Raw genomic sequence first — 16826 nt, forward strand, 5'->3', positions numbered from 1 at the left:
GCGCCAGTGTGTACGCATTACCGGGATGTGCTCACTCAACTAAGAACTGCAGGTCACATAAAAACATTTGAGGAGATAAAAAAATACAGCGTCATAAAATCACCCCAGAAGATCAGTAGCTTAACTTGTACATCCAGCTACAGAAAGTTTTAGGAAATGCCTGCACTGTTGGCAGCTGGGAATGTGGACTACTACAGAACAGACAAAAGCAAAATCACAGCTACATGATTTTTAACACATGCAGGGTTATGACTACTAAGCAACAAAGACCTCACAGCATGCATGCTGGTCAGTCAGCTTCCTAAAATCCCCCGACAAAAATGGGGAGACAGAGTATGTAGAAGTGTAAGGTTCAGCGTCCACACCTGCTACAGGGGAGAACAGATGCTAGGTCAGCACTAGTCCATACACAGGGCATTGTAAAAATGCATCAATCACTGTAATACAAAGAGTCATTCAGGTCTTTGTACAGAAGAATGATTAGAGAGTTCTGATCTGTTTTTAAAAGAGCACATCTTCATTTTTAATAAGCGCCTCAACCACCTGTCTCTGGTAGCGGATGTCATTGAGTGCTGAAATGGCGTCCATGTTTGGTGCACGCATGAGGGTGGGCCCGAAAACGATGGCGAGGTTTTCTGCATTCATCAGGTTGAATTTCTCATTCTGTGTCACCCTGCAAACATGCATAAAAGTTAAACTTAACATGGATCCTGGAAATGTTTTAGTGACTGTACAAAAAATGTTTTTTTTAATAAATAATAAGACCATTCTCATGAAAAAAAGTGCAAAGAAATAGCAATTGCCAAAATTATGGCATCCTCATAAGCAATCTTTACCAAATATTATGGATAGTCTTAATTTTTGAAACAAGAACTTTTATCACATTTTTGACACATTTTATTAGATAGTGAACATAGTGAAGGTTGGAGCTGTTGTAGGATATAAAAAGTACGTAATCCTTCTCATTCTGAAACTCCTACTTCTAGTAACTTTCACACAGCCCTGTTGTTCTTGCAGAGTTCGACTGGGTTGCTCACCTTTTTAAGTGCGCCATGAGGTACTTGAGAGTGTCACTGTGCGATGGCGGCAACAGAGCGAGAGCCTCACGGAAGGCTTCAAGCTTCTTCTCTGAGTCTGTGAGCTCTGAGAAACAGAAAGGGGGACACACAATACATCTTCTGACCTTAGAGGACACATTCAGGAATCAATGTAATTATTTTCTGTGGGGTAATAACAGCCATTAGTCTCTGAGGCAGTCTGCAGAGTACATGCTGCTTCAGCCAATACAAATTTGCTCACGATCACGTTTGGCATTTTCTCAGGACTGCTGAGTTTTGAAAGTTATGGGCTGATTCAGAGAAGTCAGAATGCAGCCAGATAGGTCTGAGTTTTTATGGTTCAGCTCCAACTGTAACTGTAAGGAAAATCAACAATGAACATTTATTTTACCTCCATAACCACCATAAAGTCTGAATGGCTGAAGCTTTAAATACCAGACCAGCACTGTGGTTGTTATGCATCACTTCAGGGAGGTAAAAAGAAGGTATCTAAAATAGCATTCATGTAATGTGGTCCAATACAGCTGCACTATAAAGTCCATAAGAGCATAGTGTCCACAGAATTCAACCATTAGTATCTGCTGGAGGGTTATTGAACTGGATTCCATTACAATGTACAGATGTTGCTCTAGAATAAAAAATGAAAGAGAAAAAAAAAACCACACAACATAATAAAGCAGTTAATGTCTTTAACGTGGCTCACTTTGTGACCACATGAAACAAAGGGCACTGAGCTAAAAATAACTTTTCTTACTGCAGCTGGAGCAAAACAAGCACTGAAACTGAAGGTGTGACTTACTCGCAGCCTCGATGAACCTGGGGTAAGCGTCATATGAGATGACGGGAACAGGCAAATCCCTGAGGTACAGTTTCAGTGCACCCGTGATGATATTGATGTCTTCATAGGCATTCACTGAGATGTCTGTCTTCTCGCCATCTGTGAGGATGTGCGATGAAATAAGGAAGGCAAGAAGAAGAAAATTGTCACACTGTAAAAATAGCTCAAATCGGCACATAACGGTGTGAACTGAGGAATTAAGTGATCATGTTACACAAAGGGTGGGAAAAAAAAAATCTATTCTTGCTATGGATTTTTGCAAAGTAGCCACTATCATCTGCCTGTCCTGTTTTATTCTGACTCTTGCTAGGTTAGGCATGCTTTCCAGAGCAGGCCATGGCCTACTTGTGCTGGCAGACTGAACATCACAGTGCTGTGAGCTGGAATGACACTCTGTCATGGATGATATCCCACATGCGAATCCAGAAAAGAGTTTAGCCCACTGCTGCAGGGTTTTTCTTACAGTTAAAATTCACACTGTACTGGGACAGACAGGCTCATTCTTCACTAAGTCTAGTGCTGAATCCCAACACAGCAGAAGAGTTTTTTTTTCTTACAGCCATGTTTAAGGCAGTGAGAGTACGTCCCTGAGGTCCTCACCGCCTGTGCACACATAAAACCCTGCATGAGAGGGACATGTCAGGATAGGGTCTGCTCTCCCAGATGGACTTTAATCTGTCACGAATGTGTCATTTTCCCATCAATCTGAAATATTCTGTGTGTCTTATAGAACACATAATCAATTGTCATGTTGGGAGTTGACAGAAATCTATTAAGCAAGAAAGAGATAGCCTACCTTTGTCAAAAGCCATCTTGACTTCTTCAACTGAATCGCTGAATCCAGATATTCTGTAGAGGCCTTCAGACTTCAGTCCTTGAGGAACAAATGTGAAACAAACAACCTTTCAGACATCGTCACTGCTGTCACAATGTGGAAAGACTCACCTGCACGTATCGCCATGGGTAATACAGGAAATGCTATTAAACACTCTTAAATATGCATAAAAAATTAGAGCAAAAATTTTCACATTGTCACACAGTGGAACAACATGGGCAGATGCAAATAGTTTTCTGCATCACCGGGCAAAATAATAAAGACATAAATCAAACTTAGCTACAGATGTATATTAGAGGGCAGACAATGAGGGAGCAATGAGTTTCCTACATAGCTGAATGATTTAACTGAAATGCAATCAACTAAGGCAGCAGGAAACGGAGTAATGTATTCCTCATTACATGTTTACAATTACCGACACACTCATCACTCTTCCAAGTCAATCCCCCACCGAAAAAACATTAACATAGTCAGTAATATAATCAGGCTTTTAACACCTCAAACTATATACAGTATCTTTTCTAGAAAGCTATAAAAGCAGTATTAGTTCTAGAAAAGCTGTAAACACTCCTGAAAACCTTTTATGGAAATTTGAATACAATAGAATTTTGCATTACAAGTGAAATTCAAATGGTTCCAGTTCAATTGTATTCACTAAATTCAAACTTTAAATTTATTAAAAATGAAAATCTGCACCACTATTACTCTGAGTGCTACTGGTAGAAATAGTCAATCTTGAAGATTTGAAATGGCATCTTGGAATTTAACAGGAGAAACCAAAAATTTGTTTAGCATTTAAAGCATTTAAACTTTACAGCCTTTACTAATTTACATTTGGGGAATATTATCTAACCTCTAGACTCGATCTCTCGTATGCACATGTCCACCACCATTGGTCGTGCAGTGTTATAAGCTTTCACCAGGGTCGTGAGGTCACAGCTGTACACTTTACGGATGTGTCTCAGGTCTGGTTTGCAGTCACTGGGTACGAGAGATGAGCACTGTTTATGGACGTTCAACCCACAATCTGAAAGAAAAATGTAGAGTGGGATTAGTTCAGACCTGTCTGCAGCTCAGATTGTACTTTAATATTCTTCATTTGTCAACCAGAACACAAACTTATACCTCAGTGGTTTTATCTCTGGATTGAGGACTATTATGTAAATTCACAGTCAACATTGTGCTAATTTTGATGTGGCTGGTTAGTTTTGTGTTAGTTGCCTTGGTCAATATTTATCTCTAAATATCACGAGACCACCAGGGAGCCTTGTTCTCTCTATCACACATGGCGGTGGAGTCACCTTGACCACTGGATAGATCCAAAGTCACCTCTAGAGGGCTGATTATAAAACGAAAATGAAAGCAAAAACAAAAATAAAACAACAATGAATCAGAATACTGGATGTTAAAACTGCTGAAGGAATGCTATGTGTTTTTCTAAGTCTAATTTAAATAACAAGCCAAAAGAATTTCAGAAATACTAGGCCAACAAAAGAGAAGATTTTTCCCTTCTATATGACATTTCAGACGTCTCACTAGGTGTTTAAATGGCATATTAGTCATGATGTCCATGTAAGTATCCCACATTGTGTTTGGTCTTCAGTTACACCAGGCAGGGCCTGAGGCACAGCGGTTTCAGGGCAGGATTCACCTTGTCGGGAACAGAGCAGACACACAGAGATTGCAGAGCTGCTTTCTAACAGAGACGCATAGAGGGCATTAGAGGAGCACTGAAAACCCTGTGGCCTGGAGGAGGGACAGTCAGCACTGCTGTGTGCTCTATTCTTTTCCAAATCCAAGCTCACACACAATAGCTGTGGAAGCAGCAATTGAGGCGCTGCAGGCTACACTAGACCTAGTTTCCGAGACTAAAACGGGACTGCTCTTCAAGCTCTTAGATCTTGTGAACTCTCTCAAAAGATTTTTTTTGATAGATGCCATATGCTTATTTAATCAAAAATTAAAAAAAAAAAAAGAAGAAGAAGAATTTTAAATACAAAAAAAAATTCAAATAAAATTCTCTTGAAAAAAAAAAGTCAATGCTTCTGCAGGAAATCAGATGATATTTTGATTAATATGGGTCCCTGGAGAAATTCATGCAGCCTGCATTTATATGCACTGACGCAGAAATGTAATTACCTTAAGAGATGATTCTCTTAAGGATATGAGACAGGCAGTACAATAGAGGAGGTACTGTCATCAGGCAAGTCTGCTGAGCTCCTGGTGTTCATTGATGACCCTGTGTCCCAGGTGGGTGTGGGTGAGGGTGAGGCCGGGACCCAGGGGACACCAGGAGCCAGGAGAAAAGGGATGCTGCTCTACTGCAGCTTCAGACTTGTCTGTGCTGTTATGGGGAGGGCAGCACAGTTTTAGCTAAAGGGCTCTGAGAAAAGGTTTAATGATGGCTGGCTGCTAATTTCTAATCAACACATTATCATCATGTGTAACGAACAGAGTTACCAGTTGAAACCATTTCTTTCCTAATTAGAAGAGAAAACAAAAAGCAGCACTTGTGTTTGTTAAATAGTTTGGTTTTTCTACCAAGTGTTTAAGTTAACCAGAGGTTGAGCTGTGTGACCTAGCTCTTTGGTTGAGGCTGCTGAATTTTAATGTGTGTGGAAACAGATCTCCTTCCCCACGCTCTGAGCTCTGCTCCTCATTAAAGAGACATGCCAGCTTTGTTTTCCTTCACGGGCATGATGGGATGAGGCTCGAGGGGGCGGAGGGTAAGGCGTACTCTGATGAGGAAATGTGGCACAACAAGCACAAGTGGAGGCTGGCTTCCTGGCACTGGGCCAAAAGCAGTCTACACAGAAAAAGAAAAAAAGGAGGCTGGAGAACATTTTTTTTTTTTTTTTTTGGTATGCAAATTTGAGCATCATGTGAGACTTCGCTGCCCTACATTCTGGTAGCTGTGGTCTACTCTGAAGGAATGGAAATAGTTGATAAAGACTGGCTCCAAACATATGTGCCTTTATTTTGATTGTTGTTGGCTTTCAAACCATTAATAATTAATATCAGAGCTCCCACAGTTTTGTGTGACACACTTTGTTTCATCAATAAAACATCAAAGACATACAACAGGCTGTATTATAGCACCCTTCAAGGATGGGAGAGGAATTCTTACAAGGTAGCCACGAAGTGAAAGGGAAATCTGTTTTTGACAAGCAAATATATTTGAAATTCTAATTAAAAATAACAGGACTGAATGCATTTATGTTACATCTATCACAACAAAGGGAAGGAATATATTTTTTAAAAATGCACTCAATGAGTTTTATAATGCATAATAATGTTAATATAATGTTTATCCACCTAAATCATGGATGTGGAATAATACAAAGCCATTTTTACTAGTATGATGACAATAGGATGTGACGAGATGCCCAGCCAGGTACTGGAAAAATGTGGTTATTTATGAAAAGAATAAAGATCTACTTATAGATGTTTGAAATAATCTCAGCACTAAAAGCAGTAAAAACTCATTCTTGTACTTATTTGAACTGATCACCCAAATTGTAAATCCAGTAAAGAAAAAAGTAGGTCAAAAGGATTTAACATCACGTAACATATCTATTACATCATAGTACAGAGCCCTAGTTTCCCTGTTATACATCCCATAATCCACCAACTACTGTTGGGGTTTTAGATTAAAACTCAATAATCCAGTTCCAGATGCGCTAAAAACCAAGTAACCCCTATGTGGTAATGCTCTTTATAAAATTAATGAGAGCGCTGTGAAGTGATCAAACAGTTCGTGTAAGACTGTGTTAATGTAGCTGAGACGAAGATATACCTGTACACTTGACCCCCTGAGCCATCAGTCCCCACATGAAGCTGGCACAGTGTTCACACCAGTGAGGCCCCCGAAATGTATGGACCTACAACAGAGAGGAAGACAGTGACAGATATTAGTGACGAAGAACAACGACAAAAAAGCAGCGGGGAATTGTAGTGATTTACTCCATCCTCTTCTTTACCCGGTCAGAGAGCCCGTAGGTGCTGCCATCTTAAATGAGGCAGAGGAGAAGGATTAGCTGTGTGTGGAGGAGGATTGTTGTCCAAACAGACCCCCAAACAGACGACACTGAGCTCGGCGCAGCAGTGACTTCAAGCAGGGAAGGCTTTGCCATCATGCCAAAGTAGGTTTTGACACTTCACCAGAGTGAAGGTGCAAGGTGCCAGGGAAATGTGCTATGGGATTAGCAGAAGGCCACCATGCTCATGTAGGAAAGGGATCTCCCACAGACCACCAGGTAACAACAGCTCAGCCAATCAGAGAGGCCTCTGGGAACAAGAGCAAGAGCAAGCCACAACTCTCGCAGTTTCTCTGCATTAAGTCAATAGCATCTACAGGAGGCAACCATTTTATATAGAACTGCTAGTTTCAGGCATTTATAACCCTCTACAAGTGACGGCCCTGCACAAAATAATAAGACAGTCATTTCAGACATTCAGCCATCAATGTTTATCCCAATTTTCTACAGTGACAAACTGAAGAATATTAAAATAAATAAATTTAACACTGTTCTTTATTGGTGATACATGTTGTCATGTTGTCCCTGTTTTATATTCTAAGTGCAGAATACAATTAACTAATTTAATTAACTAAGTTAATTAACAATTAACATGTAACAGATTTGAGGAATGAAAATGTTGTACCACTTCTGTGCCCAAATATTATACAGTATCACATGTTTGGCACATTCAAATATTCTCTATTTATTATGAATTCAAAGCAACTTTACATGGTTTACTTTAGTTGTGGGAGCTGTAAACACAGCAAGACACTCTTAAAATGCAACATTCAGCAAAACTAGAGAACAAAGCAGCAGAAAGAGACCAGTGAGCATCAGCAGTTTGAAATGCTTGAAGGTAATATTTCACTCCCTGCTCCTCATCCCATTAACCAGTCAAACCAGGAGAGTAAGCCTGAGCCAAACAGAGATACAGTCCTCCACTATTTCCCCTCTCCATCGGCCTAATCTCTCCATCTGGTCCTCATACTAACAGCAGTGGTCCATAGACCACCCCACAGATTTTTCTTTTGATAAAGGCCCTCTGGACAGACCAAAACAGCTTTGTTTTCCATCCCCACAGTAACACCATCCCTATCTTTCACTGGGGATGCATCGGAGTCAGCCACACATGATGAAATGAAAACAACCGCTGACAACAGTTCTTTAACTTAATTCAGGCTCACCTTGAAGTTGTGGACTTTCTCAGATCTGGGTGCCCGTTCACTCTCCTTCAGCGAGGCTCTGCGGACCAGCGAGGTGAGCTGTGAATAGGCGAATAGTTTAAGTGGCTGCCAGAAAGTGGCTGCAGGCTTCTGTGGCCCCATCCTCATCCCCAGAGCTGCCGCCAGAATATCCTCCTGATTGGCCTCCCGCTTGGCCTTTTGCACCAGGGATTTGTCCTCCTTGTGGACCTCGCAGGACTCTCTGGATGGCATTCTGCTGCTGTAGTCTCCCAGACGAGATTGGGGGGAAAAAACCCAGTAGAAAAGTCCAAAAGGGAAAACTCCTTACAGCAAGTCCATATCAAACAATATTGTCTGCTTTGTTCCAATTAAATAGAGGCATCACAACAGATTTAATTTAGAAAGAAGAGGCCAGAAATCATTTAAGAGTCAAGAATAATAAAAAAAAAACAACTACAGTCGCTCTTAAGTGCTGTCACAGCAGTGACAGTAGATCAAGTGGAGCCTCTGTGATAGGACTGCCAGGTTTATATGAAAGAGGTGCAGCCCTGGGTGCTCATGTGGTTCTCTGGGAAAATGTATGCAGATGAGCTGAGTGGTTACATTAATCCTCTCCTCCCTGTGCCGAGCTGATATTCTCCCTGGAACACAGACAGCACACTGTTGTGTACGGATGCTGTCAGGGCGGGCAGAGCGAGGGGGGAGGAGTATAGGAGCGAAGCCCATAGTAGTCACAGCAGATTAAATGGAGCCCACCAGCCAATCACAGCATGGATACACCAGCTTTATAGTAGCCATTACCCCGCCCCCACACACCAGCTCCATCAGATAACCAGGCAGGGCAGACTGGGTTGGATGAAATGAGAGTGGGATGATAATGAGCATTGAATGAGTCATGCATTGAGAGTGGGCTGCAGAACTTCCGACAGCAGTGGGCCGTTACAGAGAAAAGCTATTTTCAAAATCATGTTGCCACAGAAACTGGTCACAATTGGGACCACAAAGAGCAAAAAAACACAAGAGCACCAAGCACACAAGCAAAATACGAGACTGTTGACATTAAGGCACACACTCATAAACAGAAATGCTCTAGCCTCCATACAAATAAAAGGCATTTTATATAAAGACATAAAAGAAAACACAAATTCAGTGAAATGTATCCAAAGATAAGCAGAACAAAAATCTAAATTGTAAGAACATGGTTGATAACATGGGCACATTTGGCAACAACACATTCACATAGTGATGAAACCACATTGAAATCTCCACTTTGAGATACCTATGCAGCAGAAACAGATGAAATCACATGTCAGTGCTCTGCTAGAGAAAATGTATTTTAGGATTTTTATGCCTGTTAGTCTTTTTCTGGATTACATGAAGCACTTTGACTTGCCTTTGTTTATGAAACATGCATCATAAATAGACTCGCCCTGCTTCACAAGGTATGCATCACCTGGAAGGAATCATAAAAACTATTTAAAATTTTATATAATAAAATCCAGTTTTTTTATTACAAATCAAATATTCTGTCACCAGCATTTTTTCAACCCTTTTTAAATAATTCTAAAATATACAATAAAGACTTTAAGCTGGGGGCTTTTTTCTTTCTTTGCAGCCTTTGTTTCAATGTTCATTTCCTTCAGGTTTACACTGATGTAAGCGTTGTGTTGTGCGCATGCAAATGAAGTTTCAAATATAGCATCACAATAGCGATGTGTGAGAAAGGATCTACAACCTGCTTCTGTAATTCACACTGCAAGTCAAATGTGATTACGCTCCCACGCCTCACAGTCTAATTCAGAAGCGGCTGCTAGAGTGAAATGTTCTCACCTTTATGGGGGGCAGCTTGGGAGGAGGTGACGCTCCTACAGAAATCAATGAGGACTTTTATAGCTCATGTTGCCCCAGCCTCAGCAGCAAACTGTCAAAATGAGAGTATGAGCAGTGGTGAGCAGCAGAAAAGGGCCTTTGAAGATCAGTGTACTTATAAAGAAAGGCATCCCAAACTCTGGTGTCTGACAGGAACTAAAAGACGTGAAACAGAGGTCTTCCAGTGTGGGTCTCCTCTCTAGTGCTCGGTGAAAGTCTCTGCTCAGAAGGGGACCTGAGAGTGGTATAGATAAAAGACAGTGAGAGCCTTTATATGCACCAGTTGATCCTCTCAGACCCTGAGCACTTTAGAGGGTTTTCAGGAAAATTGTGTTACCTGCTGTTAAGTGCAGAAAGAGCGTCTGACTCTCAGGATGTGGTTTGCTTTGAACACAGCTCTAATTGACATTGATTGATTTGCTTGTTTCCGCAAACATGTCGAGAGACTTGACCCTTTAGGATGGTTGTATACAATTCTTTTACATCTCCGTAATATCCACTTATGTCCAGTCTGAAGAACTTAAAATATCCAGATATATGTAGGATTTAGGCTATAATTGAATCTTCTGGTTTAACCCATAAGCCAGCACAATTTCAAACTTTCTCATTGTTTAAACTTTTTAATCTCACTCCCACTTTCTTTTAAGCCATTAAGCTGCTGAAGACTTGCTGACTATTTCTGCAGTGGGAAGGCTGTTGCATAAGGAAATGTTCTTCTAATGCACTGCTGACCCAGCACAGACAAAAACCCATTAAGAGGACACTAGTGTTTGCGCCCATGATTTAAATGCAAACACTCAGGGCTATACTTTCTGTCTCAGTGACGTAACACTGTTTGAGTTAAATAAATAACATTAATAATCCACAGGTATAATTCACAGCTCTCCGCTAAGGCAAATACAAAAAACATGCAGTTTAAGTGATATACAACACTAAAAGGCTTTGAATTGACGTCAAAGGCTGCTGGTCCGTCAACCTCATCTTTCAACAAAGCTGCAAATCATGAAGTTATGTAACGTTACATAACTGGAAACTACAGCATGATGACAAGAGTGTGCCAGGACATATAAAGTTAAAGAATATAGAAGAGAATTGAAAAACTTGGGATGCCTGCACACAAGAAGCTCTAAGTAGAATAGTACGTCCCTTTAAACAGGGGAAATGACCATTCATTGTACTCTAGGTGCTGTGACAGGAGTAACATTACTTGTATATTTTGTAGTAATTTTTTAAATCCAGTAAATAACATATAAAACACATTCAACTGCACATTGTGAATTACAGGCTACATATGGTTGACTCACCTCTGCCATGAAACACCCCATATGCATAAACCGCAGCACAAATTGCAGCTTTATTGCTGGGCTTGCAAGAAAACAAACGAATTACACTATATTTGGGTGGGACAAATAGATTACCTGGATGTGGCTGGAGCAGTCTGTGTTTTGACAGTGATGTATAGTAGGCTGCTATCACAGTTCGCTATTCACACAGGAAGGTCAGAGCACATGTAGGATACACTGTTTGTAATGCACACCATGAGGTGACGGTCTCGGCTGCTTTTTATACTGTGGATTTTTTCCAGTCTGGGAAAAAAAGAAGAAAAATGCTGCAGTTTAATCACCTGCATTTAAAAATGCATCTACATGTTTAAGGAATTGCACTTCTGACATCAAAGAAACCAAATAAGGTTACACAGATCTTGTTCTGTTCTTGTAATCGTGAAGGTAATAACCTCAAATATAGTAAGATATCATTTATATATTTTCCATCCCAAATGAGTGGAAATCCCACAACCAAAACTATGCTTACAGCTACAGACAATCAAGTGCAAACATTTAATCCTGCCTTGAGAAACAATTTGGTTAGCACAGAGCCATCTACTCTGTATTCATCTACTTAAAAAAACACAGGTTATTACACAGAATGACAAATGGCTGCAAAGAATAATTAAAAGGCTTGAGTGCCCCTTTATCGCCGTATGTTTCTGCAGAGAGCTGTGAGAATGCCCACGTTTAGAGCATGATGAATGACTCATTGTGCGTCATCTATTTTGGCAACACGGTGATGATAGCAGGAGGATGATCTACTTAATGCTGCAAATACTATAGGTGTGTTAGAGGAATATCAAAGGAATGTCAGATCTTTAGAGCACAAAGAAATGATTGTGTTAGGTTACATTACTGTGTAAGAGTTTCATAGTGACATTAATACTGAAAATTACAGAGTATAAAAACTATATATATGCTTGTTAAAGTAGTAATCTGTTCATTAGATTTACCTATAAATTTGCACCACTGACTCTGCCTCACTAGAGCCATCAGTGTTTGTGTCAGACATATGTCATAGAAGCATTTTCCCAGTTGATTGTGTATGTTGATGTGAAGCTAGTAAATAGAATACCTCCAATATGCTTTTTACTGCAATTAACTCTCTATTTCCAGAAATAAAGCAAGAAAATGCCAATAATAATAAAGTACTGAATGAGAACATAAGGTATTTACCTATTATTCATTTCTCGATTACACATATACATTACACATAAGCAAAGTATTTCCAGATGTGCCTGGGATGGTGCTCAGATTTTACATTTGCATGAAAAGCTCCAGCATGAAATATTTGCGTGCAGAATATTACACATTGATCTCATAAAGATGGATGGTGCAGCTAGAGTATATAGTATATAGATTTTATTTGCTCTCATGTAACTGTACCTTACTCATCTGAATTCCCTGGAGAGAGGATGGCTAGAAGTTCCTCTAGGTTCCTGAAGAATAGGGATAAGAGTTCATCATCAGCTTTTACACAGCTTTGATCTGATCAAAAACAAATATTCTCCTCAAAAGAAAAGAAAAGAAAAAGATGCAGAAGGAATAGTTACACTTTCTAAAATTTTTAGAAACAAAAATCATGCTTTTTGGAACACATGGATAAAACAGACAGTGGTTTACTGGTATGTGTCAAGTTAATAAATTCCATAATTTATTCATTATAATTTTTTGTTAGCTCACAGGAAGTTGCAGAAATATATAAATGCTCAAGCTCATTTTGCTTGAGCATTCATGTACTTTTTGAGCACATCGTGTTTGAACAGTGGGCAGAGAGGATGCAAAGTGCAAAGTCCAATTAGTTCTGCAACAAACCCTCCATTATGTGCTTAACACAATAGTTACGTAAAAGAGAAACTGTGCCTTTCAGTGCAAATCGTTCTGGTCCTGCCATTTTATTTTTGGGGAAAGACATTTTGGCAGCAGGGCTCGACTTTCTGATTAGTAATCTGCTCACTTTCTGCTTGGCTGAATAGGACACAAACCGGAGTGTTGACCATATTGTTCTTTATTATGTTTCACTTGCAGTAGATGAAGAGCATCTGTTGCATGTGCCAGGTTCCCATGAGAGCAATGTTTCTGAGCCGTGGACTTCTTTTATACACCACCGCTTGTCTTACCAGCTGAAATTAGCTGACTGGTCCCAAGAGGAGGCAGTGTTAATAGATATTTTAGAGGTGCTGATGTATGAATAATTTGATAAGTGCACTTTAACGTATGCTACCCTGAAAACATGTTGCATTCAGAACACTGTTTTATATTAAACTAAATGCATTTCACATTTCTGAATAACGTCAGGGCAAAAGAAAAGCCATCACTAGAACAAAACACTTTTCAGCACAGAGCTCTCCAAAACTGTGACAACATAGCCTGGAGCCCCAATCATCCCTGAAACAGTTTGGGCTCAGCTCATGAAAATGTCTGACAGTTTCAGAAATGGCAGCATGAACACTTTCACAGTGAATGACAAGGCAGGCTGGGGGTGGGGTAGACAGCAGAGCAAAAATAACTTCTCATATCAATATTGTACATTATGATTCCCCACACTGCCTCTTTGGCCAACTAGTGACTCACCCACTCATCCTGTCTGCCTGAAAGGCAGTTTTGTCTCACAGGACAGAGGATGTGGTCAATGACAAAACTAAACCACTGCAGAAGCATGTGCTATTCTTTTGTATGATCAGTATGTTTAATGTAACTGGTGCATGAACAGGCCCAAACACACCAACTGCTTTGTTTCATTCTTGGCCTCAGAAAAATGGTTTAATGATCCAATGCGTTACGTACTTATCTACTCTGTGACCACTGGTTTCTTTTGTTAAAGTAGTCTACAAGTATGAACTCTGACAAAAACACTGAGCTAAATCACAACATGGTTTGAAAATAATGTGCCTCTTAGTTGAGTGTGTCAGCATGCCAACACTAAAACAGAACAGCTTAGCAGGATGGGAAAAATCAGTTACACTTTTTTCTGTTAGAAAAAAAAAAAAAAAAAAAAAAAACCATCTATGTTCAAAATATGTGCCAGTTCATCTTTAATGTATTTGGATTCAACACTGAACACTTATAAATGTATCTTGTCCATTATTTAGTGTGGCTGCTTTACTATGCTACTGACTCTTTATTCCTGAAGTCACAGCAGTTTCAGTCAGTCTGCCTCTTTAATTTGGACCCAAAGGAACAGAGCAAGAGATGCACAGGAGAGTAACACGGCTTTATTATGGGACTAAGGCAAGTTAATCAAAGCAGGTGGACAATGTCGCAGAGGAGACTGAACAAACCATCACTAGACATCGAACCTGAAGTAAATGAGGCCTAAAGCATAACACTAAATATACATGGGAACATGGTTAAGGCAATACTCAAACAAATACACACTGGAGAAATCAGTCTCAAGACAATGTCACCAAAATCACAAAACAAACAAACAAACAAAAAAAACCCAAATCATATAATTAGTGAAGATACTTCCCCTGAACAAGCAGGATCACATACAACACTAGTGTTGTATACAGGCTTATAAAATACATAATGAACTATAGGTTGCCCATAGACACCAAAGGGACAAGACAAAGTCAGCAGATAGACATGAATCCCAGAATAAACATGATAAAAGTGAATATACAAACATACAACTGACCAGAGGCTATGAAAGAAGTTTCCAAAACCAGGTAATCACAGGCAATAAGTCCAATCAGTCCAGCAACTTAGAGAGAAACCCTACCAGAAGGTAGGAAGGAAGGAAAAATCTAAATAAAACAGACAGACACAAGGACAACAAATGTGACAAAACAAAAGACAATGGAAACATGATTCAGTCAATCAGTGAATGTTAGCTGGAGACTTAAATATTGAGCCACTTGATTAAACTGATGTGAGACAGGTGAGTGTAATGACAGCAGGTGAAGCTGAAGTAGAGACAGGGGATGGTCAGGAAAACCGAAATGCACCAAAATAAAAGCTTGAAACAGGAAACACAGTGAGCTGTGACATATTGTGTTATTTTCACACATCAGATGAAGCTCACAGCAGAGCCCATTAGTATGTTGCTCCCTGTAATCAGCTGTAAATTGAAGGCTGTATGTGTGACTCTTATCATCATCTGCCAGTCTCACAAGTGCAGTCTGGAAAAAATGTGAAAATCATCCAATTAAAAGATTTTTTCTTAGCAAAGACCTTTTAAATCAGTATCTTTTCATGTACAGACTTTTTATTTTCAAAACATATTGTATTTACCTGGAATCTTCTTTTATAAAAACCATATAGTAAACAGTGGCACCAAAGTCAAACTACCTGTACTACTTGTACTGCAGTCTTACTGTACCACAGCAGCAAAATGATTGATTCTTATTGCTGCATAAACAACAAGCCAGCAGATATAAATGCAGGTATATGAATTTATATCTGTTCGAAACAAGGCATTTGGCTCCAGGCAGTTTTCAAATCAGCAGGCCATGAATATCAAATCATTCAGAATTACACAGAGCAGAGCGACTGGTCGACATCTGGTCAACCGGTGTCTGCGGATGATGCTCTCCCCATGCTGCCTGCTTGTTAGCATATCAAAGACAGAAATGTATGCAAAGACAGAAAGAGAATAGAGAACCACAGGAGAGACTGAAAACAGAAAACACTTTTCAGCTGTAAAAATATGGTTTTGTGTGAAGGTTTTAGTCTGCAGAAAAACACCTTTACATAATATCCTGAATCAGACATCACACAAGTGGGCTAATGAATATAATCTGCCAGGATTTTCAAACAGAGTTGTTCTTTGTTAAACCACCACCCACCACCACCACCACCATTATTATTCAACCTTGTTTATGAGTTTCCTGCACTGTGAGAATACATAACACTGCTGAAAAACATTTTTGCTACAGAGTTAAATCAGCGGCACGGATCGCCCTGAACCATTCTGTATTCTCTGAATGTATTTCAAAGTGATGTGAAATTGTCAGGTTTTACATAATCTCTTCCTGCACTGGTAAACAAGGACAATCTCTCTCACTGTCGACATGCTGCCTGGCCCGCCTCTGGCTGGCTGTGTTCACAAGGCTGCATTTCCCTCCAGAGGCCTGTCTCTGTGAGAGTCAGAGCTCATTTACCATCATTTATATCTATGGAATAAAAAAAACCTTTCTCAAACTTATGATGGATCAGTGTTAAATTTTCATATAAATAAGCAAAAGGTTTACTTTTCCACAAATAAATGAGCAAGTCTGACCCCTATTTCTGTAACATCAGAACCCTTTCTCTGAATTAATGATACCCATCTGTCATTGTTACATAATTTCCAATTATGCTGCAAGAGGACTTTTGTTTCCATCAACTCATTGCAGTTTTAACTTTCCATTTAAAGACAATCCCAAAACAGTCAATCTCAGCACAAGGCCCATAAGATGTTGTGGATCTTTCCATCATATGATGTGATCTTCATACTGTAAGCAGGTGAAACTTCCCCAGTTGTTATGGGCATGAAGATGTTAATATTTTTATTTTTCTGAACATTTAATGCAGGATGAAGTAACTTTTGGGAGAAGTAATGACAAATTATTGGTTTCATCATTTTTATTTATTGTTGTGTGTTGTGCAGGACTGTTGCCGTTTTAGCGTTTTAGCTCAGTACTAAAACATAGCTTAGGATCTAGCATTATCATTGTAGCTACAGTGGCTACTGATCAACAAACGTTACTTT

The 16826-nt window shown here is 39.7% G+C and overlaps 1 protein-coding gene across 1 annotated transcript; it reads right to left on the minus strand.

Moving 5' to 3' along the window:
• Positions 1 to 501: 501 nt before the first annotated feature.
• Positions 502 to 8201, minus strand: chn1 (chimerin 1). Its single transcript, XM_026295773.1, has 7 exons — positions 7935 to 8201; positions 6528 to 6612; positions 3585 to 3758; positions 2693 to 2770; positions 1858 to 1995; positions 1038 to 1143; positions 502 to 673 (listed from the first exon to the last, which is right to left on the minus strand). The coding sequence occupies exons 1-7, from the start codon at positions 8184 to 8186 to the stop codon at positions 502 to 504; spliced, it is 1005 nt and encodes a 334-aa protein (XP_026151558.1). The 5' UTR covers positions 8187 to 8201.
• Between the last annotated feature and the right edge of the window lie 8625 nt (positions 8202 to 16826).

The sequence above is a fragment of the Mastacembelus armatus genome, chromosome 21 (assembly GCF_900324485.2).
Source record: "Mastacembelus armatus chromosome 21, fMasArm1.2, whole genome shotgun sequence".
Taxonomy (NCBI): domain Eukaryota; kingdom Metazoa; phylum Chordata; class Actinopteri; order Synbranchiformes; family Mastacembelidae; genus Mastacembelus; species Mastacembelus armatus.

Excerpts from the sequence above, each read along its gene's own strand:
- chn1 (XM_026295773.1), bottom strand. The coding sequence starts at position 8,186 with ATGCCATCCAGAGAGTCCTGCGAGGTCCACAAGGAGGACAAATCCCTG. Across the intron at positions 2,771-3,584 it reads ACGAGAGATCGAGTCTAGAG|GACTGAAGTCTGAAGGCCTC; the intron begins GTTAGATAATAT and ends TTGTTCCTCAAG. Across the intron at positions 674-1,037 it reads CTCATGGCGCACTTAAAAAG|GGTGACACAGAATGAGAAAT; the intron begins GTGAGCAACCCA and ends GCATGTTTGCAG.